Below are 23,999 nucleotides of genomic sequence, written 5' to 3' on the forward strand. Positions count from 1 at the left end.
AGTCTGGTCAGTGGACTAGAAGGACAAGGAGAAAGGTTAAATCCACATGGTAGAAACAGGGATGTTTTACTTTCACTCAGTTTGTTCAGCTCACTGGTCAACTGAAGGGTGTCCATGGTGAATCAAACAGTCATTATGTCCTTTCTCTGTGTATCTCAGATGATGCTTCAAGTGGATGACAGCCTGACTGAGTCAGTGAACATCAGGGCCAAGTCTGCATCTCTGTGCAAAGACACACTGCTTAAGGCTGGTGAGTGTGTTCCAGTGTGTGTCAGTGTGCGATTCTCTTTTGGAAAGTGTGTGAGTGAGACTCCTTCATCATTCCTAGCGTACAGAGAGTTTACATTGAGAGTTCCTACAGATTTAGGAATTATGACTGACTGACACTGATTTATTCGTTGATTGATTTGCTAATTGATTAATTGATGAATGCATTTATTACATTCTGTAATGAATGATTATATTGATTGCTAGATGTTCTGACTGGTGTGTTGCTTTGCTGTCAGTTTTTGGGGGCACCATGTCTCGTATGTATCGATTCCCCACCACGGATGGAAACCACCTGAGGATTCTAGAGCAGATGTCTGACAGCGTCCTCTCTCTACACATCCCTCGACAGTTTGTCAAACTACTGCTGGAGGAGGACGCTGCCAGGTACCGCAGAATACTATACTATGTTAGTGTGTGTGTGTGTGTCTGACAGCGTCCTCTCTCTACACATCCCTCGACAGTTTGTCAACTACTGCTGGAGGAAGACGCTGCCAGGTACCGCAGAATACTATACTGTGTGTGTGTGTGTGTGTGTGTGTGTGTGTGTGTGTGTGTGTGTGTGTGTGTGTGTGTGTGTGTGTGTGTGTGTGTGTGTGTGTGTGAATGCATGCTTGTGTGTGTGCCTGTGAATGTGTGTAGAACACTAACATTTTGTGTGTGTGTGCGTGCGTGTGTGTGTGTGTGTGTGTGTGTGTGTGTGTGTGTGTAGGGTGTGTGAGCTGGAGGAGTTGGGGGAGTTATCTCCATGTTGGGAGAACCTGAGGAGGGAGATCATTTCTCAATACCAGACCATCATCCTCACCTACCAGGAGACCATCAGCGACCTGCACCAATATAAAGGTTAACATCCTAACCTTTATAGAACTGTCAACCACAGGAGGCTGGTGTCACCTTCATTGGAGAGGACGGGCTTGTGTTATTGGATGGAGCAGAATAAGTGGAATGGTATCAAATACAACAAACACGATTTGAGAAAATGAATTACAATTTTTAAAGGAACTGTTTGACTTTGTCTTAGCTAGCTAGGTCTTTTTATTTAGTCTAAATTTGCACTAAGAATGGCTTAATCAAGTTACTGTTGTGGGTTTGATTCTGGAAAAACAGGAGCTACATTTACTGAGTAGTGCTGCGAATAACTGTCTTTACAGTTGTTTTTTGTTTTGTTTTTGATGCTATGATGATGCCATTCCATTTCCTCCGTTCCAGACATTATTATGACCTGTCCTCCCGTCAGCAGCCTCCACTGCTGTACACCAACATACCAGAAAACATCATAACAGACTGCAAGTCTGCACATTTTAAAAACACATTACTAATATTAGTGTTGTTAGTAACGAGTGTTAACAACAACACTATGATTAGCCGTATGAATCGTACGCCAAATTCATAGTATTTTACCAAACATTTTACGTTATATACTGTAAATGTCAACGTTTAAATAAATACCAATATGGTGCACTATTTATAGGGCTATGCAATGATATGCTATAACATTCTACTAACGTACAGTACCAGTCAAAATTTTGGACACACCTACTCATTCCAGGGTTTTTCTTAATTTTTACTATTTTCTACATTGTAGAATTGTAGTGATGACATCAAAACTATGAAATAACACATGGAATCATGTGTCAAGAGTGTGCAAAGCTGTCATAAAGGCAAAGGGTGGATACTTTGAAGAATCTAAAGTATAAAATATGTTTTGATTTGATTTGTGTAACACTTTTTTGGTTACTAGATGATTCCATATGTGTTATTTCATAGTTTTGATGTCTTCACTATTATTCTACAATGTAGAAAATAGTACAAAGAAAAACCCTTGAATGAGTAGGTGTGTCCAAACTTTTGGCTGGTACTGAATATCAGAAACCTTCTCCGTTAGCACTATAAAATAATACAGTACATGACCAAAAGTATGTGGAGACCTGCTTGTCGAACATCTCATTCCAAAATCCTGCGCATGAATATGGAGTTGGACTCCCGTTTGCTGCCATAACACAGAATTGTCTAGAATATCATTGTATGCTGTAGCGTTAAGATTTCCCTTCACTGGAACTAAAGGGCCTGGAGCGAACCATGAAAAACAGCGCCAGACCATTATTCCTCCTCCACCAAACTTTACAGTTGGCACTGTACATTGGGGCAGAGTGCTCCAGAGTCCAATGGCACCGAGCTTTACGCCACTCCAGCTGATGCTAGGCATTGCACATAGTAATCTTAGGCTTGTGTGCGGCTGCTCGGCCATGGAAACCCATTTCATGAAGCTCCCGACGAACAGTTATTGTGCTGATGTTGCTTCTAGAGGCAGTTTGGAACTCGGTAGTGAGTGTTGCAACCGAGGACAGATTATTTTTACCCGCTACACGCTTCAGCACTCGGCAGTCCCATTCTATGAGCTTGTGTGGCCTACCACTTCACAGCTGAGCGGTTGTTGCTTCTAGATGTTTCCACTTCACAACAACATAACTTACAGTTGCCCGGGGCAGTTCTATAGCAGGGCAGAAATTTGATGAACTGACTTGTTGGAAAGGTGGCATCCTATGACGGTGTCACGTTGAAAGTCACTGAGCTCTTCACTAAGGCCATTCTATTGCCAATGTTTGTCTATGGCGATTGCATGGCGTGTGCTTGATTTTGTACACCTGTCAGCAACGGGTGTGGCTGAAATAGCTGAATCCACTCATTTGAAGGGTGGACTCATACTTTTGTATATATTGTGTATTTCATATCACTAACGCTTCAGTAACATGCTGGACGAGACTATCAATAGCGTACAGTACAACACTATCAGTAACATACAGGAAGTATCAGTAACATACAGGAAGTATCAGTAACATACAGGAAGAGGCTATCAGTAACATACAGGAAGTATCAGTAACATACAGGAAGTATCAGTAGCATACAGGAAGAGACTATCAGTAACATACAGGAAGAGACTATCAGTAACATACAGGAAGTATCAGTAGCATACAGGAAGAGCCTATCAGTAACATACAGTAAGTATCAGTAACATACAGGAAGTATCAGTAACATACAGGAAGTATCAGTAACATACAGGAAGTATCAGTAGCATACAGGAAGAGCCTATCAGTAACATACAGTAAGTATCAGTAACATACAGGAAGTATCAGTAACATACAGGAAGTATCAGTAACATACAGGAAGTATCAGTAACATACAGTAAGTATCAGTAACATACAGGAAGTATCAGTAACATACAGGAAGTATCAGCAACATACAGGAGGTATCAGTAACATACAGGAAGAGACTATCAGTTTTCGGCATCATCATAACATTTCCAACCTACTCCTCTTCCAGGTCCATCCTTTAAATCCAGCACTCTGAAAGCAGAGAAGAAGCTGGAGTTCATCCCCACTAACCTGCACGTCCAGAGGATGAGAGTACAAGGAGAGTCTGGCTATGGTAGGGGACCTGTTATATCTATCAGTCTCTATGGTAGGGGACCTGTTATATCTATCAGTCTCTACGGTAGGGGACCTGTTATATCTATCAGTCTCTATGGTAGGGGACCTGTTATATCTATCAGTCTCTATGGTAGGGGACCTGTTATATCTATCAGTCTCTATGGTAGGGGACCTGTTATATCTATCAGTCTCTATGGTAGGGGACCTGTTATATCTATCAGTCTCTATGGTAGGGGACCTGTTATATCTATCAGTCTCTATGGTAGGGGACCTGTTATATCTATCAGTCTCTATGGTAGGGGACCTGTTATATCTATCAGTCTCTATGGTAGGGGACCTGTTATATCTATCAGTCTCTATGGTAGGGGACCTGTTATATCTATCAGTCTCTATGGTAGGGGACCTGTTATATCTATCAGTCTCTATGGTAGGGGACCTGTATATCTATCAGTCTCTATGGTAGGGGACCTGTTATATCTATCAGTCTCTATGGTAGGGGACCTGTTATATCTATCAGTCTCTATGGTAGGGGACCTGTTATATCTATCAGTCTCTATGGTAGGGGACCTGTTATATCTATCAGTCTCTATGGTAGGGGACCTGTATATCTATCAGTCTCTATGGTAGGGGACCTGTTATATCTATCAGTCTCTATGGTAGGGGACCTGTTATATCTATCAGTCTCTAGTCTCTATGGTCTCTATGGGGGGACCTGTTATATCTATCAGTCTCTATGGTAGGGGACCTGTTATATCTATCAGTCTCTATGGTAGGGGACCTGTTATATCTATCAGTCTCTATGGTAGGGGACCTGTTATATCTATCAGTCTCTATGGTAGGGGACCTGTTATATCTATCAGTCTCTATGGTAGGGGACCTGTTATATCTATCAGTCTCTATGGTAGGGGACCTGTTATATCTATCAGTCTCTATAGTAGGGGACCTATCAGTCTCTATGGTAGAAGACCTGTTATATCTATCAGTCTCTATGGTAGGGGACCTGTTATATCTATCAGTCTCTATGGTAGGGGACCTGTTATATCTATCAGTCTCTATGGTAGGGGACCTGTTATATCTATCAGTCTCTATGGTAGGGGACCTGTTATATCTATCAGTCTCTATGGTAGGGGACCTGTTATATCTATCAGTCTCTATGGTAGGGGACCTGTTATATCTATCAGTCTCTATGGTAGGGGACCTGTTATATCTATCAGTCTCTATGGTAGGGGACCTGTTATATCTATCAGTCTCTATGGTAGGGGACCTGTTATATCTATCAGTCTCTATGGTAGGGGACCTGTTATATCTATCAGTCTCTATGGTAGGGGACCTGTTATATCTATCAGTCTCTATGGTAGGGGACCTGTTATATCTATCAGTCTCTATGGTAGGGGACCTGTTATATCTATCAGTCTCTATGGTAGGGGACCTGTTATATCTATCGGTCTCTATGGTAGGGGACCTGTTATATCTATCAGTCTCTATGGTAGGGGACCTGTTATATCTATCAGTCTCTATGGTAGGGGACTTGTTATATCTATCAGTCTCTATGGTAGGGGACCTGTTATATCTATCAGTCTCTATGGTAGGGGACCTGTTATATCTATCAGTCTCTATGGTAGGGGACCTGTATATCTATCAGTCTCTATGGTAGGGGACCTGTTATATCTATCAGTCTCTATAGTAGAAGACCTGTTATATCTATCAGTCTCTATGGTAGGGGACCTGTTATATCTATCAGTCTCTATGGTAGGGGACCTGTTATATCTATCAGTCTCTATGGTAGGGGACCTGTTATATCTATCAGTCTCTATGGTAGGGGACCTGTTATATCTATCAGTCTCTATGGTAGGGGACCTGTTATATCTATCAGTCTCTATGGTAGGGGACCTGTTATATCTATCAGTCTCTATGGTAGGGGACCTGTTATATCTATCAGTCTCTATGGTAGGGGACCTGTTATATCTATCAGTCTCTATGGTAGGGGACCTGTTATATCTATCAGTCTCTATGGTAGGGGACCTGTTATATCTATCAGTCTCTATGGTAGGGGACCTGTTATATCTATCAGTCTCTATGGTAGGGGACCTGTTATATCTATCAGTCTCTATGGTAGGGGACCTGTTATATCTATCAGTCTCTATGGTAGGGGACCTGTTATATCTATCAGTCTCTATGGTAGGGGACCTGTTATATCTATCAGTCTCTATGGTAGGGGACCTGTTATATCTATCAGTCTCTATGGTAGGGGACCTGTTATATCTATCAGTCTCTATGGTAGGGGACCTGTATATCTATCAGTCTCTATGGTAGGGGACCTGTTATATCTATCAGTCTCTATGGTAGGGGACCTGTATATCTATCAGTCTCTATGGTAGGGGACCTGTTATATCTATCAGTCTCTATGGTAGGGGACCTGTATATCTATCAGTCTCTATGGTAGGGGACCTGTTATATCTATCAGTCTCTATGGTAGGGGACCTGTTATATCTATCAGTCTCTATGGTAGGGGACCTGTTATATCTATCAGTCTCTATGGTAGGGGACCTGTTATATCTATCAGTCTCTATGGTAGGGGACCTGTTATATCTATCAGTCTCTATGGTAGGGGACCTGTTATATCTATCCGTCTCTATAGTAGAAGACCTGTTATATCTATCAGTCTCTATGGTAGGGGACCTGTTATATCTATCAGTCTCTATGGTAGGGGACCTGTTATATCTATCAGTCTCTATGGTAGGGGACCTGTTATATCTATCAGTCTCTATGGTAGGGGACCTGTTATATCTATCAGTCTCTATGGTAGGGGACCTGTTATATCTATCAGTCTCTATGGTAGGGGACCTGTTATATCTATCAGTCTCTATGGTAGGGGACCTGTTATATCTATCAGTCTCTATGGTAGGGGACCTGTTATATCTATCAGTCTCTATGGTAGGGGACCTGTTATATCTATCAGTCTCTATGGTAGGGGACCTGTTATATCTATCAGTCTCTATGGTAGGGGACCTGTTATATCTATCAGTCTCTATGGTAGGGGACCTGTTATATCTATCAGTCTCTATGGTAGGGGACCTGTTATATCTATCAGTCTCTATGGTAGGGGACCTGTTATATCTATCAGTCTCTATGGTAGGGGACCTGTTATATCTATCAGTCTCTATGGTAGGGGACCTGTTATATCTATCAGTCTCTATGGTAGGGGACCTGTTATATCTATCAGTCTCTATGGTAGGGGACCTGTTATATCTATCAGTCTCTATGGTAGGGGACCTGTTATATCTATCAGTCTCTATGGTAGGGGACCTGTTATATCTATCAGTCTCTATGGTAGGGGACCTGTTATATCTATCAGTCTCTATGGTAGGGGACCTGTTATATCTATCAGTCTCTATGGTAGGGGACCTGTTATATCTATCAGTCTCTATGGTAGGGGACCTGTTATATCTATCAGTCTCTATGGTAGGGGACCTGTTATATCTATCAGTCTCTATGGTAGGGGACCTGTTATATCTATCAGTCTCTATGGTAGGGGACCTGTTATATCTATCAGTCTCTATGGTAGGGGACCTGTTATATCTATCAGTCTCTATGGTAGGGGACCTGTTATATCTATCAGTCTCTATGGTAGGGGACCTGTTATATCTATCAGTCTCTATGGTAGGGGACCTGTTATATCTATCAGTCTCTATGGTAGGGGACCTGTTATATCTATCAGTCTCTATGGTAGGGGACCTGTTATATCTATCAGTCTCTATGGTAGGGGACCTGTTATATCTATCAGTCTCTATGGTAGGGGACCTGTTATATCTATCAGTCTCTATGGTAGGGGACCTGTTATATCTATCAGTCTCTATGGTAGGGGACCTGTTATATCTATCAGTCTCTATGGTAGGGGACCTGTTATATCTATCAGTCTCTATGGTAGGGGACCTGTTATATCTATCAGTCTCTATGGTAGGGGACCTGTTATATCTATCAGTCTCTATGGTAGGGGACCTGTTATATCTATCAGTCTCTATGGTAGGGACCTGTTATATCTATCAGTCTCTATGGTAGGGGACCTGTTATATCTATCAGTCTCTATGGTAGGGGACCTGTTATATCTATCAGTCTCTATGGTAGGGGACCTGTTATATCTATCAGTCTCTATGGTAGGGGACCTGTTATATCTATCAGTCTCTATGGTAGGGGACCTGTTATATCTATCAGTCTCTATGGTAGGGGACCTGTTATATCTATCAGTCTCTATGGTAGGGGACCTGTTATATCTATCAGTCTCTATGGTAGGGGACCTGTTATATCTATCAGTCTCTATGGTAGGGGACCTGTTATATCTATCAGTCTCTATGGTAGGGGACCTGTTATATCTATCAGTCTCTATGGTAGGGGACCTGTTATATCTATCAGTCTCTATGGTAGGGGACCTGTTATATCTATCAGTCTCTATGGTAGGGGACCTGTTATATCTATCAGTCTCTATGGTAGGGGACCTGTTATATCTATCAGTCTCTATGGTAGGGGACCTGTTATATCTATCAGTCTCTATGGTAGGGGACCTGTTATATCTATCAGTCTCTATGGTAGGGGACCTGTTATATCTATCAGTCTCTATGGTAGGGGACCTGTTATATCTATCAGTCTCTATGGTAGGGGACCTGTTATATCTATCAGTCTCTATGGTAGGGGACCTGTTATATCAGTATCAGTCTCTATGGTAGGGGACCTGTTATATCTATCAGTCTCTATGGTAGGGGACCTGTTATATCTATCAGTCTCTATGGTAGGGGACCTGTTATATCTATCAGTCTCTATGGTAGGGGACCTGTTATATCTATCAGTCTCTATGGTAGGGGACCTGTTATATCTATCAGTCTCTATGGTAGGGGACCTGTTATATCTATCAGTCTCTATGGTAGGGGACCTGTTATATCTATCAGTCTCTATGGTAGGGGACCTGTTATATCTATCAGTCTCTATGGTAGGGGACCTGTTATATCTATCAGTCTCTATGGTAGGGGACCTGTTATATCTATCAGTCTCTATGGTAGGGGACCTGTTATATCTATCAGTCTCTATGGTAGGGGACCTGTTATATCTATCAGTCTCTATGGTAGGGGACCTGTTATATCTATCAGTCTCTATGGTAGGGGACCTGTTATATCTATCAGTCTCTATGGTAGGGGACCTGTTATATCTATCAGTCTCTATGGTAGGGGACCTGTTATATCTATCAGTCTCTATGGTAGGGGACCTGTTATATCTATCAGTCTCTATGGTAGGGGACCTGTTATATCTATCAGTCTCTATGGTAGGGGACTTGTTATATCTATCAGTCTCTATGGTAGGGGACCTGTTATATCTATCAGTCTCTATGGTAGGGGACCTGTTATATCTATCAGTCTCTATGGTAGGGGACCTGTTATATCTATCAGTCTCTATGGTAGGGGACCTGTTATATCTATCAGTCTCTATGGTAGGGGACCTGTTATATCTATCAGTCTCTATGGTAGGGGACTTGTTATATCTATCAGTCTCTATGGTAGGGGACCTGTTATATCTATCAGTCTCTATGGTAGGGGACCTGTTATATCTATCAGTCTCTATGGTAGGGGACCTGTTATATCTATCAGGGACCTGTTATATCTATCAGTCTCTATGGTAGGGGACCTGTTATATCTATCAGTCTCTATGGTAGGGGACCTGTTATATCTATCAGTCTCTATGGTAGGGGACTTGTTATATCTATCAGACTCTATGGTAGGGGACCTGTTATATCTATCAGTCTCTATGGTAGGGGACCTGTTATATCTATCAGTCTCTATGGTAGGGGACCTGTTATATCTATCAGTCTCTATGGTAGGGGACCTGTTATATCTATCAGTCTCTATGGTAGGGGACCTGTTATATCTATCAGTCTCTATGGTAGGGGACCTGTTATATCTATCAGTCTCTATGGTAGGGGACCTGTTATATCTATCAGTCTCTATGGGTAGGGGACCTGTTATATCTATCAGTCTCTATGGTAGGGGACCTGTTATATCTATCAGTCTCTATGGTAGGGGACCTGTTATATCTATCAGTCTCTATGGTAGGGGACCTGTTATATCTATCAGTCTCTATGGTAGGGGACCTGTTATATCTATCAGTCTCTATGGTAGGGGACCTGTTATATCTATCAGTCTCTATGGTAGGGGACCTGTTATATCTATCAGTCTCTATGGTAGGGGACCTGTTATATCTATCAGTCTCTATAGTAGAAGACCTGTTATATCTATCAGTCTCTATGGTAGGGGACCTGTTATATCTATCAGTCTCTATGGTAGGGGACCTGTTATATCTATCAGTCTCTATGGTAGGGGACCTGTTATATCTATCAGTCTCTATGGTAGGGGACCTGTTATATCTATCAGTCTCTATGGTAGGGGACCTGTTATATCTATCAGACTCTATGGTAGGGGACCTGTTATATCTATCAGTCTCTATGGTAGGGGACCTGTTATATCTATCAGTCTCTATGGTAGGGGACCTGTTATATCTATCAGTCTCTATGGTAGGGGACCTGTTATATCTATCAGACTCTATAGTAGAAGACCTGTTATATCTATCAGTCTCTATGGTAGGGGACCTGTTATATCTATCAGTCTCTATGGTAGGGGACCTGTTATATCTATCAGTCTCTATGGTAGGGGACCTGTATATCTATCAGTCTCTATGGTAGGGGACCTGTCATATCTATCAGTCTCTATAGTAGAAGACCTGTTATATCTATCCGTCTCTATAGTAGAAGACCTGTTATATCTATCAGTCTCTATGTCCTTTATATCCATAATTATATCAATCTGGCTCAATGTAATTCTCTGTTTATATCTGTCTAAAAGTACTCTCTTCCCCTCCACCTCCCTTTCTCCCCTCTCTCCTCCTCCCTCCACTTCCCTCCGTCTCCTTTCCTAGACAGAACCTATGACGTAGTAACTATAGGGGCTCCAGCAGCCCACTACCAAGGCTTTAAGCACTGTGGTCTCCGGAAACTCATCCACAAGTTTGAGGAGGCTAGGAAACAGTGAGTACCGGCAATAGACCAGCTATCCCAAATTACTTTCAGTCGCAGACTCTATTTTTCCTTGAGTTAACGGTTGGGGGCCGGAACATAGTTCTAAATCATTTGTACACAAAGCCCAAACAGATAAACTATTTGACAAAGAAAGAATAACTTTACATCTTGATCACATTGGGATATGATCACATTTGCCTCTCTATTCATGCATGGGAATACTTGAGAACAGATTTTGTAATTTAAATCATTTTCAGATGATTCCCTTGTGATTGTACAGGCTTTTATGTCCAACCAAAATTATCAATTTATTTATTTATTTTTTGCTGAGAAGATTTTGGGGTCCGAATAATATCAATCAATCAAGAAATCCTGCTATAGGCACAACAGTTCCACATTTCATTGTTGTCATTCATTTAGATGTAGAACCTTTGACTGAATTGTGTCCTTTTTTTCTTGCTTTCTGATCAGCGCATATGAGGAGGAATGGTGAGCTCTGTCACCTGGTCTGTTTATGCATGCATTGTGGGTAGATGTGTTTATGCTCTGTATAACATTGTTTTAAATCTGCACGTGTCAGCATCTTTTCACTCCGGATCTCTCTTTCTCTCTCTCTCTCTCTCTCTTTATCTCTCTCTTTATCTCTCTCGCTCTCTTTATCTCTCTCTCTTTATCTCTCTCTCTCTCTTTATCTCTCTCTCTCTTTATCTCTCTCTTTATCTTTATCTCTCTCTTTCTCTCTCTCTCTCTCTCTCTCTCTCTCTCTCTCTCTCTCTCTCTCTCTCTCTCTCTCTCTCTCTCTCTCTCTTTATCTCTCTCTCTCTCTTTATCTCTCTCTCTCTTTATCTCTCTCTCTCTCTCTCTCTTTATCACTCTCTCTTTATCTCTATCTCTCTCTCTCACTCTCACTCACATATTCACACACACCTTGCAGCAGTTCTGGGTCTAGCTCTAAGCCGGTGGCCTACCTGCCTCGGGACGTGTTGAGAGCGAAGGAGCTGATTGGTCAGGTCAACACTTTGAAGACTCAGGTTTGCTACTACACCGAACGTTTGTCCCGCGCTGCCAAGGAACGCTCAGCCAACACTCTGGAGAGAACCCTCGCCATCCTCTCAGAGAAGGTAGGAGAGGGGGAGAGAGGGGGGGAGGAGGGGAGGGAGAAGGAGGGAGGGAGAAGAGAAGGGAAAGAAGCATTGAGAAATGCCCTCATGTATCTATGCAATGAATGTATTTCACTGTATTAATACACACTATTATACTGTATATTTCCCTGTCTCCTCCTCTCCCTGTCTCTATTCCATCTCACTCCTTGCCTCTCCTCCATGTCTCTCCTCCATGTGTCTCCTCCATGTCTCTCCTCCATGTCTCTCCTCTCCCTTTCTCTTCTCTCCCTGCCTCTCCTCCATGTCTCTCCTCCTTGTCTCTCCTCCATGTCTCTCCTCCATGTCCCTCCTCCATGTCTCTCCTCCATGTCTCTCCTCCATGTCTCTCCTCCATGTCTCTCCTCCATGTCTCTCCTCTCCCTTTCTCTTCTCTCCTTGCCTCTCCTCCATCTCTCTCCTCTTCTCCCTCTCTCCTCCATGTCTCTCCTCCATGTCTCTCCTCTCCCTTTCTCTTCTCTCCCTGCCTCTCCTCCATCTCTCTCCTCTTCTCCCTCTCTCCTCCATGTCTCTCCTCCATGTCTCTTCTTCTCTCCCTGTCTCTTCTTCTCTCCCTGTCTCTCCTCCATCTCTCTCCCCTTCTCCAGACTCGTCAGTTGGTGACAGTCTGTGACTCTAAGCTGCTGTCCTCAGCCATCCTAGCCCTTACTGCCGCCCGGCCAGAATGCATCGTCCAGAAGGGCACTCCCTCCCCATCGTCCCTCACCCCCTCTCCATCCCGCTCCCCCTGTCACTCATCTACCTCACCCTGTCGCTCCTCTACCTCCCCCTCACGCCAATCCACCTCCCCCTCGCGTCACTCCATCTCCCCTCGCCACTCAGTATACGTGGAGGGAGAGAGGGGGAGAGGCAAGCGCTCCTCCCTACAGGCTGATTGGCATGAGGAGGACTGGGTAAGGAGACATTGATAATTTTCTGTTCAACAATTGAGAATAACAACAATATTGTATAGAATGTACAGTCTGGGCCTGAAGTTTTGAGAATGGCACAAATATACATTTTCACAAAGCTTGCTGCTTCAGTGTCTTTAGATATTTTTGTCAGATGTTACTATGGAGTGCTGAAGTATAATTACAAGCATTTCACAAGTGGCAAAGGCTTTTATTGACAATTACATGAAGTTGATGCAAAGAGTCAATATTTGTAGTGTTGACACTTCTTTTTCAAGACCTCTGCAATCCGCCCTGGCATTCTGTCAATTAACTTCTGGGCCACATCCTGACTGATGGCAGCTCATTCTTGCATAACCAATGCTTGGAGTTTGTCAGAATTTGTGGGGTTTTGTTTGTCCACCCGCCTCTTGAGGATTGACCACAAGTTCTCAATGGGATTAAGGTCTGGGGAGTTTCCTGGCCATGGACCCAAAATATCGATGTTTTGTTCCCCGAACCACTTAGTTATCACTTTTGCCTTATGGCAAGGTGCTCCATCATTCTGGAAAATACATTGTTCGTCACCAAACTGTTCCTGGATGGTTGGGAGAAGTTGCTCTCGGAGGATGTGTTGGTACCATTCTTTATTCATGGCTGTGTTAAAAGGCAAAATTGTGAGTGAGTCCACTCCCTTGTCTGAGAAGCAACCCCACACATGAATGGTCTCAGGATGCTTTACTGTTGGCATGACACAGCACTGATGGTAATGCTCACCTTGTCTTCTCCGGACAAGCTTTTTTCTGGACGCCACAAACAATCAGAAAGGGGAATCATCAGAGAAAATGACTTTACCCCAGTCCCCAGCAGTCCAATCTCCGTTCCTTTAGCAGAATATCAGTCTGTCCCTGATGTTTTTCCTGGAGAGAAGTGGCTTCTTCGCCGCCCTTCTTGACACCAGGCAATCCTCCAAAAGTCTTCACCTCACTGTGCGTGAAGATAACCTAATGGTTAGAGCGGGGCGGCATGGTAGCCTGGTGGTTAGAGTGTTGGATTAGTAACCAAAAGGTTGCAAGTTCGAATCCCTGAACTGACAAGGTACCAATCTGTTGTTCTGCCACTGAACAGGCATTTAACCCACTGTTCCTAGGCCGTCATTGAAAATAAGAATTTGTTCTTAACTGACTTGCCTAGTTAAATAAAGGTAAAATAAAAAGATGCACTCACACTTGTCTGCTGCCATTCCTGAGCAAGCTGTACTGGTGGTGCCCTTATCCTGCAGCTGAATCAACTTTAGGAGACAGTCCTGGTGCTTGCTGGACATTCTTGGGCACCCTGAAGCCTTCTTCACAACAATTCAACTGCTCTCCTTGAAGTTCTTGATGATCCAATAAATGGTTGCAATCTTACTGGCAGCAACATTCTTGCCTGTGAAGCCCTTTTTGGGCAAAGCAATGATGACGGCACGTGTTTCTTTGCAGGTAACCATGGTTGACAGAGGAAGAACAATGATTCCAAGCACCACCCTCCTTTTGACGCTTCCAGTCTGTTATTCGAAATCAATCAGCATGACAGAGTGATCTCCAGCCCTGTCCTCGTCAACACTCACACCTGTGTTAACCTGTCTAGGACTAGCGGACCCCCCCGCAACAGCCAGTGAAAGTGCAGGGCGCCAAATTCAAAACAACAAAAATCTCATAATTAAAATTCCTCAAGCATACAAGTATTTTACACCATTTTAAAGATATACTTATTGTTAATTCCACCACAGTGTCCGATTTCAAAAAGGATTTACAGCGAAAGCACCACAAACAATTATGTTAGGTCAGAGCCAAGTCACAGAAAAACACAGCCATTTTTCCAGCCAAAGAGAGGAGTCACAAAAAGCAGAAATAGAGATAAAATTAATCACTAACCTTTGATGATCTTCATCAGATGACACTCACAGGACTTCATGTTACACAATACATGTATGTTTTGTTTGATTAGGTTCATATTTAAAATGAATAAAAAAAATTAAAAAATTGAGTTTACATTGGCGTGTTACATTCAGTAGTTCTGAAACATGAGGTGATATTGCAGAGAGCCACATCAATTTACAGAAATACTCATAATAAACATTGATAAAGATACGACTATTATACATGGAACTTAAACTTCTTGCTGTGTCAGATTTCAAAAAAACTTTACGGAGAAAGCAAACCATGCAATAATCTGAGCCTTTAGACAATAAGCCTTTAGTCAACAAAGCAGCCAAAAAGATACCCGCCATATTGGGTAGTCAACATTACTCAGAAATAGCATTTTAAATATTCACTTACCTTTGATTATCTTCATCAGAATGCACTCCCAGGAATCCCAGTTCCACCATAAATGTTTGATTTGTTCGATAATGTCCATCATTTATGTCCAAATATCTTCTTTTGTTAGGGCGTTTGGTAAACAAATCCAAAGCACGTTCATGTCGCGCCGAACGTCGGATGAAAAGTTCAAAAAGTTCCGTTACAGCCCGTAGAAACATGCCAAACTAAGTATGGAATCAATCTTTAGGATGTTTTTAACATAAAACTTCATAATGTTCCAACCAGACAATTCCTTTGTCTGTACAAATGAAGTGGAACGTAGCTACCTTTCACGTGAGTGCGCCAGACCGAGGCTGTGGCACTCTGCCAAACCACTCACTCAAAGAGCCCTTATGAGCCCCTCCTTTAGAGTAAAATCCTCAAAACAGGTTGTAAATACTGTTGACATCTAGTGGAAGCCTTGGGAAGTGAAACATAACTAATATCACCCTGTATCATCAATGGACGCTGAGTTGAAAAACTACAAACCTCAGATTTCCCACTTCCTGGTTGGATTTTTTCTAAGGTTTTTGCCTGCCTTATGAGTTCTGTTATACTCATAGACATCATTCAAACAGTTTTAGAAACTACAGAGTGTTTTCTATCCAAATGTACTAAGTATATGCATATCCTAGCTTTTACGGCTGAGTAGCAGGCAGGTTAATTTGGGCACGTTTTTCATCCAAGCTACCAAATACTGCCCCCTACCCCAAAGAAGTTTTAACAAGAGAATCAATTACATGATGTCAGCTGGTCCTTTTGTGGCAGGGCTGAAATGCAGTGGAAATGATTTTGGGGGATTCAGTTTATTTGTATGGCAAAGAGGGAGTTTGCAATTAATTGCAATTCATCTGATCACTCTTCATAACATTCTGGAGTATATGCAAATTGCCATCATACAAATTGAGGCAGCAGACTTTGTGAAAATTTATATTTGTGTCATTCTCAAAACTTTTGGCCACGACTGTATATACAACGTTTATTTCATATTTCATCCCTCTATCTTTCTGTGGCGCTCTCCCTCCACCCGGCCCTCTGACCCACCCTCTCTACCCTCCAGGAGAAGGTGTGGTTAAATGTAGATAAGAGTCTGGACTGTGTGATCCAGAGGGTGGAAAGACTGCTGGCCAAAGACAGGCTGCAGAGTGACAGCAGCAGTGAGGATGTGTTCCTGGATGCTCAGCAGCTGACCAACGCTGTTACTAAGAGAAGTAAGCATACACATACATTCACATACTAGTCAAATGGATCTATTGAAGTGAAATAGGCTATTTAACTAGTCATTCTTGCATCTCCTGATTTTCAAACTAACTGATTGAGGGAAGGTATTTCAGTTTTTTATTTGTAATGCATTTGCAAAAATGTCCAATAACCTGTGTTTGGGAATGATTGATGGATGGGTGGGTGGGTAGATGTGTGGCCGGGTGGGTGTATTGGTTTAGAAGTTGAGGTTAGGGGATAAAAGTGAATGTGTGTGAATCCCATGAGGTATCCATGGAAACAGGGAAGCCTTCTGGATACACCCTGGATCGTCATCTTCATCATCTCTACTTCCTCCATCATCATCATCATTGTCATCATTCCCTCATCTGAGCACCACATGTCAATCAAACCATGAAAGACAAAAGCACTGTAGGTTCACGGCCACTTTGACTGTTCTATATTGTTACATAATTCTTTGACTAGCAGACATAAACACTGATGTTATAACACTGATGTTATGCTCTTCTCTCCCCTCTAGACAGCAGCCCAGACATAGAAAAAGAAAAGCCCTCCCCAGGTAGGAGCAAGATTGTGTGTGTGTGTGTGTGTGTGTGTGTGTGTGTGTGTGTGTGTGTGTGTGTGTGTGTGTGTGTGTGTGTGTGTGTGTGTGTGTGTGTGTGTGTGTGTGTGTGTGTGTGTGTGTGTGTGTGTGTGTGTGTGTGTGTGTGTGTGTAAATGTCTGTGCTTATATAGTGTATAACTCTCTCCTGTCTGTACCAGGTGAATGGAGTGATGCGTTGTACCCTCTCCTGACCACCCTGTTGGAGTGTGTGTCTCTGATGAGTGACAAGGCTAAGAAGTCCATGGTGTTCCTCTTAATGCAGGACAGTGCTCCCACCATCGCCATGAACCTCACGCTACAGTACCGAAGAGATGTGGTCTTCTGTCAGACGGTGGGTTTACACACACACACACACACACACACACACACACACACACACACACACACACACACACACACACACACACACACACACACACACACACACACACACACACACACACACACACACACACACACACACACACACACACACACACACACACACACACACACACACGCGCGCGCGCGCAGGTACATGCATGTGTGTGTACACACTCACACATAACCACTCTTGCACTGCAGCATAACTAGATGGATTTAATTGCTGTTCTATAATATACATTGTTATTGAATTGATCAATAACATTGTTATTATAGATGTTTGACAGATGATTATATAGATGATTATAGTTGTATAGGTTATTGACAGTTGTATTGGTGTTTTCCACTATGTAGCTGTCAGCTCTGATCTGTGGCTTCGTCATCAAGCTGAGGAACTGTCTCTGTGACGACGGCTTCCTCAGGCAGCTCCACACCATCGGCCTGCTGGTCCAGCATGAGGGCCTGCTTAGCACCTATGGTAACCTCCTGCCCGTGTGTGTGTGTGTGTGTGTGTGTGTGTGTGTGTGTGTGTGTGTGTGTGTGTGTGTGTGTGTGTGTGTGTGTGTGTGTGTGTGTGTGTGTGCATGCGGTTCTTGTGTTTTCTTTAATGAAAATATACACACACAGGCACACATGATTATGTTGATTTGAAACCCACTTTTTTATTTTTTAAATGACAACTGAAATCTACTCTGACCCCTTTCTCTTAAATTATGACCACTGAAATCTACTCTGACCCCTTTCTCTTAAATTATGACCACTGAAACCTACTCTGACCCCTTTCTCTTAAATTATGACCACTGGAACCTACTCTGACCCCTTACTCTTAAATGATGACCACTGAAACCTACTCTGACCCCTTACTCTTAAATCATGACCACTGAAACCTACTCTGACCCCTTACTCTTAAATTATGACCACTGAAACCTACTCTGACACCTTACTCTTACATTATGACCACTGAAACCTACTCTGACCCCTTACTCTAAAATTATGACCACTGAAACCTACTCTGACCCCTTACTCTTAAATTATGACCACTGAAACCTACTCTGACCCCTTACTCTTAAATTATGACCACTGAAACCTACTCTGACCCCTTACTCTTAAATCATGACCACTGAAACCTACTCTGACCCCTTAATCTTAAATTATGACCACTGAAACCTACTCTGACCCGTTTCTCTTAAATTATGACCACTGAAACCTACTCTGACCCCTTACTCTTAAATTATGACCACTGAAACCTACTCTGACCCCTTACTCTTAAATCATGACCACTGAAACCTACTCTGACCCCTTAATCTTAAATTATGACCACTGAAACCTACTCTGACCCGTTTCTCTTAAATTATGACCACTGAAACCTACTCTGACCCCTTACTCTTAAATTATGACCACTGAAACCTACTCTGACCCCTTACTCTTAAATCATGACCACTGAAACCTACTCTGACCCCTTAATCTTAAATTATGACCACTGAAACCTATTCTGACCCCTTACTCTTAAATTATGACCACTGAAACCTACTCTGACCCCTTACTCTTAAATTATGACCACTGAAATCTACTCTGACCCCTTACTCTTAAATTATGACCACTGAAATCTACTCTGACCCCTTACTCTTAAATTATGACCACTGAAACCTACTCTGACCCCTTACTCTTAAATTATGACCACTGAAATCCACTCTGACCCCTTACTCTTAAATTATGACCACTGAAATCTACTCTGACCCCTTACTCTTAAATTATGACCACTGAAACCTACTCTGACCCCTTACTCTTAAATTATGACCACTGAAATCTACTCTGACCCCTTACTCTTAAATTATGACCACTGAAACCTACTCTGACCCCTTACTCTTAAATTATGACCACTGAAACCTACTCTGACCCCTTACTCTTAAATTATGACCACTGAAACCTACTCTGACCCCTTACTCTTAAATTATGACCACTGAAATCTACTCTGACCACTTGTTCTCTTCAATCTTAAAGGGGATGAGCTGGCCATGTTGGAGGACATGAGTGTTGGCGTGATGGATCTGCGGAACGTCACCTTTAAAGTCACCCAGGCAACCTCGGTCTTCGGCCCAGACATGCTGCCTGTCATCACCGGGAACCGGGACGGCTTCAACGTCAGGGTTCCGTTACCAGCGCCGATGTTTGATGCGTTGCCGCGGGAGATCCAGAACGGCATGCTGCTGCGGGTGCAGCCTGTTCTCTTCAATGTGGGAATCAATGAACAGCAGACACTGGCAGAGAAGTGAGTGAACAAGAAAGGAGAGGGGAGGAAAGATGAGGAGAGGTGATGGAGGGAGGAGAGGTGATGTAGGGGTGATGAAGGGTGGAGGGGTGTTGGAGGGTGGAGGTAGGAGAAGTGATGGAAGTGATGGAGGGAGGAGAGGTGATGGAGGGGTGGTGAAGGGAGGGGGGGGAGGGAGGGAGGGAGGGAGGGAGGGAGGGAGGGAGGGAGGGAGGGAGGGAGGGAGGGAGGGAGGGAGGGAGGTGATGGAAGGAGGGAGGGAGGGAGGTGATGGATGGAGGGAGGGAGGGAGGGACAAGAGGTGATGGAGGGGTGGTGGAGGGAGGAGAGGTGATGGAGAGAGGGAGGGAGGGAGGTGATGGATGGATGGATGGAGGGAGGGAGGGACGAGAGGTGATGGAGGGGTGGTGGAGGGAGGAGAGGTGATGGAGAGAGGGAGGGAGGGAGGGAGGGAGGGAGGGAGGGAGGGAGGGAGGGAGGGAGGGAGGGAGGGAGGGAGGGGTGGTGGAGGGAGGAGAGGTGATGGAGAGAGGGAGGGAGGGAGGTGATGGATGGATGGAGGGAGGGAGGGACGAGAGGTGATGGAGGGGTGGTGGAGGGAGGAGAGGTGATGGAGAGAGGGAGGGAGGGAGGGAGGGAGGGAGGGAGGGAGGGAGGGAGGGAGGGAGGGGGAGGGAGGGAGGGAGGGAGGGAGGGAGGGAGGGAGGGAGGGAGGGAGGGAGGGAGATGGATGGATGGATGGAGGGAGGGACGAGAGGTGATGGAGGGGTGGTGGAGGGAGGGAGGAGAGGTGATGGAGGGAGGACCAGCAGCACAATGTAAGAGAGGAGTAGTCAAAAGTTGTGTTACCATGGCAACGGCGGCCAGCTAATATTTGTGGTAATACCATTTGATTGATGAAGGTTACCTCCAATAATCACGAGTTGCACAAAGTGCTTGTTAAGAAATGCTGATGTGTTGTAGCTTTGCTTAATGAGCAATACCGTGAATAAAATACAATCTGTCTGTCTGTCTGTCTGTCTGTCTGTCTGTCTGTCTGTCTGTCTGTCTGTCTGTCTGTCTGTCGATCTGTGTATTTATAGGTTTGGAGACACATCTCTCCAGGAGGTGATTAACATGGAGAATATGGCTCGTCTCAGCTCCTACTACGACCAGTACAAAGAGGTCCTGCCTGAGGACTGTGAGTCATAAACAACCTCATCTTAACCTCAACCCTTAATTAAGTGGGCAACAACCGGGTTCCTAAAATGTATGTCAGTGCAATAATCCTCTCTTCTCTCTCCTCTTCAGGCCTCCCTCGTACCCGTAGTCAGACCAGCCTGCCTGAGCTGCTGAAGCTGCTCGGTCAGAACATCAGTGCCAGGAAGAGCAAGAACGTAGAGATCCTGTGGCAGGCAGCGGAGGTAGAGACATTCTCCCCTTTTTCTCTCTCTCTCTCCACAAGATCCTATTTTGTAGCACTCTGAATGAGCTGAAGTCTTTGCCTGACTCTCTACTTTCACCCATTCTCCTCTGCTCCCCACTTCTTTCTCTCTCTCTCCGTCTCTCGCTCTCTCCCTTCCCAGGTGTGTCGGCGTCTGAACGGCGTGCGTTTCACCAGCTGTAAGAGTGCTAAGGATCGTACAGCCATGTCTCTAACCCTGGAGCAGTGTCTGATACTCCAGCAGGAGCACGCCATGGCCCCACAGGTCTTCTTCCAGGCCCTCGACTGCATGCGCAGGTGAGCCAGCCACACAACTGCCTGAACAAAAAGAGACACGACATTGTAACGTCTACCATGTAGAATTAGAGGAAAATAAAGAATTCTGTCCATGTTTATAATAACTTCATGTAATATAACTCCATCTCCAATTGATCTTTTAAACCCTCCCCCTATCCTTCTCTCTCCTGGCCTCTTCCCTCCCCTCCCCCCTCTCATTCTCTTTCCTCTCCTTCCCCTCTCATTCGCTCTACCCTCCTTTCCGTCTCTCTCCTCTCCTTTTCTCTCCTCTCTGCTCCCCTCCCCTCTTCTTCCCTCCTCCCTCCTTCTCTTTCCTCTCCTCTCCTCCTTCCAACAGTGAGGGCTGCAGACGAGAGAACACCATGAAGAATGTAGGATGTCGTAAATACGCCTTCAACTCCCTCCAGCTGAAGGCCTTTCCCAAACAGTACCGCCCCCCTGAGGGCACCTATGGGAAAGTAGATACCTGATTGGACAGCTGCCCATCTCTCGAAGTAGCCAATAGAAGGGGACAGAGACTAGACAATATCAACGTCAACAACAACATAAAAACAAAATAACTTCATGAAAGCAACCGATCCCTTTCTATAGTGCTGACTCACTGTTGATGTTATCTGTGGTAGATTGATAGCGCTTCCCTCTCCTTTGCGATTAGTATCTCTGTGTTATGGCATGAGAACCACTACACGCACACAACAACAACAACAACAACTTAAAAACTGCTTTTGAAATACATTGTCACAGATTGTATTGAGGTCAAAAAAACTTTAGTTGTAGAGCTGCAGTTGTTTTAGTTGTTTTCAGAGCTCTTATCATGTGCCTGGGTTCTTACCACTGTCTCTCATGGAACTTCAAAGTGAAAATTACACTGAAGTCAATTTAAAGAGAACAAAACCTTTGTGTACAGAGCATCAGTGTGTTATTTGCTCATGATTATACACAAGGATTAGATGTAGACACTTGTATCTGTGATGTATGAAGACCCATCCCAAACGTATATGATAATGCAGCTACTGGACAGGGTTAGTGCAAAATGGAGCGCCACTATGCTGTGTTTTGGTTTTTCTACTGAGTCAAACAGTTGCAGTGACAAGGTTCATCTTTCCCTTGGCCACTGCATGTTTATTTTATGTTGTATATCTTGTCATTGAGTGCATGGTACAATGCTCCACTATATTAGATGCAAGCATGGATGGGGTTCACACACAACCAAATTCATCCAAAAACAACTCAATTAAAATATATGATCACATGCTTGTAGATTGTATTCAACTGAAAAATAACATAGTATCCAAATCTTGCACTCCCCCCAACCCCTGTCTGTTCATAAAGTAATGTTTAGATCCATGACCTAGGTGGTAGGCATATTAACTTTAAATCAAATTATAGACTCAGTCAAACTACAACATATTAGCTTAGAGTAAGGACCAGTGTTATAAGAAATATTATGTGGGCAGCTTTTCTCTGCGAGTTTCATCTCTTTTAAGAACCCCAGAGGAATACTACAACACTGATAGAAGCTAACTCACTCTGACGCTACAGAGGGCGCCTGGCGGACTGGACCACCACAGGAGCAACAAAACACGGCTTTATTTGTACATCCGATGGACAGAAACAGAAGTGTCTTACTGCTGAATGCGTTAGATAGACAAGCCTTACATTATTATTGTACGTTTGGATATAATGGACTGGTACACTGCATAGAAAGAAGTCTGTTTAAAATGCACAGCGTTATGTGTTAAATTGTACTGTGAACCCCTCACTAGCTTCTGTTTCCATGTTTATCTATAGCTTTTATTGCACATTATAGAGACAGTTTATTTTTATTTAGGAAAACATTTTTAAACGTTATTTTGCTGAATATTATTGATGCTGATTGATGCACTGAAAGTTTCTGAAAAAAGTTGCCAAAATGCTGCGAGTTCTATCCATTTAATTTGACATGTCATGTATTTTTCTTTGTGTGTATTGAGCCACACAATTTCAGGTGAAAACCTCTGTATCTGTACAGGTACAGGCTTTGCTGTAAAATGTGCTTTCCCCCTCAACTCTGTAACTTACAATTAAAATATGAGCAGTAAACTGTTTCACCATATTCTGTGATATGTAAAGTATACCTCTGGTCTTTATAGTCTGTCTGTCTGCATGTCTGTGATATGTAAAGTATACCTCTGGTCTTTATAGTCTGTCTGCATGTCTGTGATATGTAAAGTATACCTCTGGTCTTTATAGTCTGTCTGTCTGCATGTCTGTGATATGTAAAGTATACCTCTGGTCTTTATAGTCTGTCTGTCTGCATGTCTGTGATATGTAAAGTATACCTCTGGTCTTTATAGTCTGTCTGCATGTCTGTGATATGTAAAGTATACCTCTGGTCTTTATAGTCTGTCTGTCTGCATGTCTGTGATATGTACAGTATACCTCTGGTCTTTATAGTCTGTCTGTCTGCATGTCTGTGATATGTAAAGTATACCTCTGGTCTTTATAGTCTGTCTGCATGTCTGTGATATGTAAAGTATACCTCTGCTCTTTATAGTCTGTCTGCATGTCTGTGATATGTAAAGTATACCTCTGGTCTTTATAGTCTGTCTGTCTGCATGTCTGTGATATGTAAAGTATACCTCTGGTCTTTATAGTCTGTCTGCATGTCTGTGATATGTAAAGTATACCTCTGGTCTTTATAGTCTGTCTGTCTGCATGTC

The 23,999-nt window shown here is 43.5% G+C and overlaps 1 protein-coding gene across 7 annotated transcripts in view; it reads left to right on the forward strand.

Annotated features, from left to right (window-relative positions):
* Positions 1 to 23,384, forward strand: part of LOC118366598 (inositol polyphosphate-4-phosphatase type I A-like) — a 70,542-nt gene extending 47,158 nt beyond the window's left edge. For 4 of the 7 annotated variants that reach the window (XM_052493187.1, XM_052493188.1, XM_052493190.1 and 1 more), the window contains exons 8-25: positions 160 to 250; positions 507 to 654; positions 980 to 1,110; positions 3,589 to 3,693; positions 10,650 to 10,758; positions 11,221 to 11,238; positions 11,684 to 11,870; positions 12,497 to 12,802; positions 16,181 to 16,331; positions 16,609 to 16,752; positions 16,862 to 16,900; positions 17,104 to 17,276; positions 17,663 to 17,786; positions 19,310 to 19,577; positions 20,660 to 20,757; positions 20,868 to 20,980; positions 21,143 to 21,297; positions 21,635 to 23,384. In XM_052493187.1, coding sequence (XP_052349147.1) covers positions 160 to 250; positions 507 to 654; positions 980 to 1,110; positions 3,589 to 3,693; positions 10,650 to 10,758; positions 11,221 to 11,238; positions 11,684 to 11,870; positions 12,497 to 12,802; positions 16,181 to 16,331; positions 16,609 to 16,752; positions 16,862 to 16,900; positions 17,104 to 17,276; positions 17,663 to 17,786; positions 19,310 to 19,577; positions 20,660 to 20,757; positions 20,868 to 20,980; positions 21,143 to 21,297; positions 21,635 to 21,767 — 2,493 coding nt within the window. In that variant the 3' untranslated portion in view covers positions 21,768 to 23,384. The remainder of the gene's footprint in view (positions 1 to 159; positions 251 to 506; positions 655 to 979; positions 1,111 to 3,588; positions 3,694 to 10,649; positions 10,759 to 11,220; positions 11,239 to 11,683; positions 11,871 to 12,496; positions 12,803 to 16,180; positions 16,332 to 16,608; positions 16,753 to 16,861; positions 16,901 to 17,103; positions 17,277 to 17,662; positions 17,787 to 19,309; positions 19,578 to 20,659; positions 20,758 to 20,867; positions 20,981 to 21,142; positions 21,298 to 21,634) is intronic. The other 3 variants (XM_052493193.1, XM_052493192.1, XM_052493191.1) reach the window with 3 other exon arrangements.
* The last annotated feature ends 615 nt before the right edge of the window (positions 23,385 to 23,999 follow it).

The sequence above is a fragment of the Oncorhynchus keta genome, chromosome 34, assembly GCF_023373465.1.
Source record: "Oncorhynchus keta strain PuntledgeMale-10-30-2019 chromosome 34, Oket_V2, whole genome shotgun sequence".
Taxonomy (NCBI): Eukaryota; Metazoa; Chordata; class Actinopteri; order Salmoniformes; family Salmonidae; genus Oncorhynchus; species Oncorhynchus keta.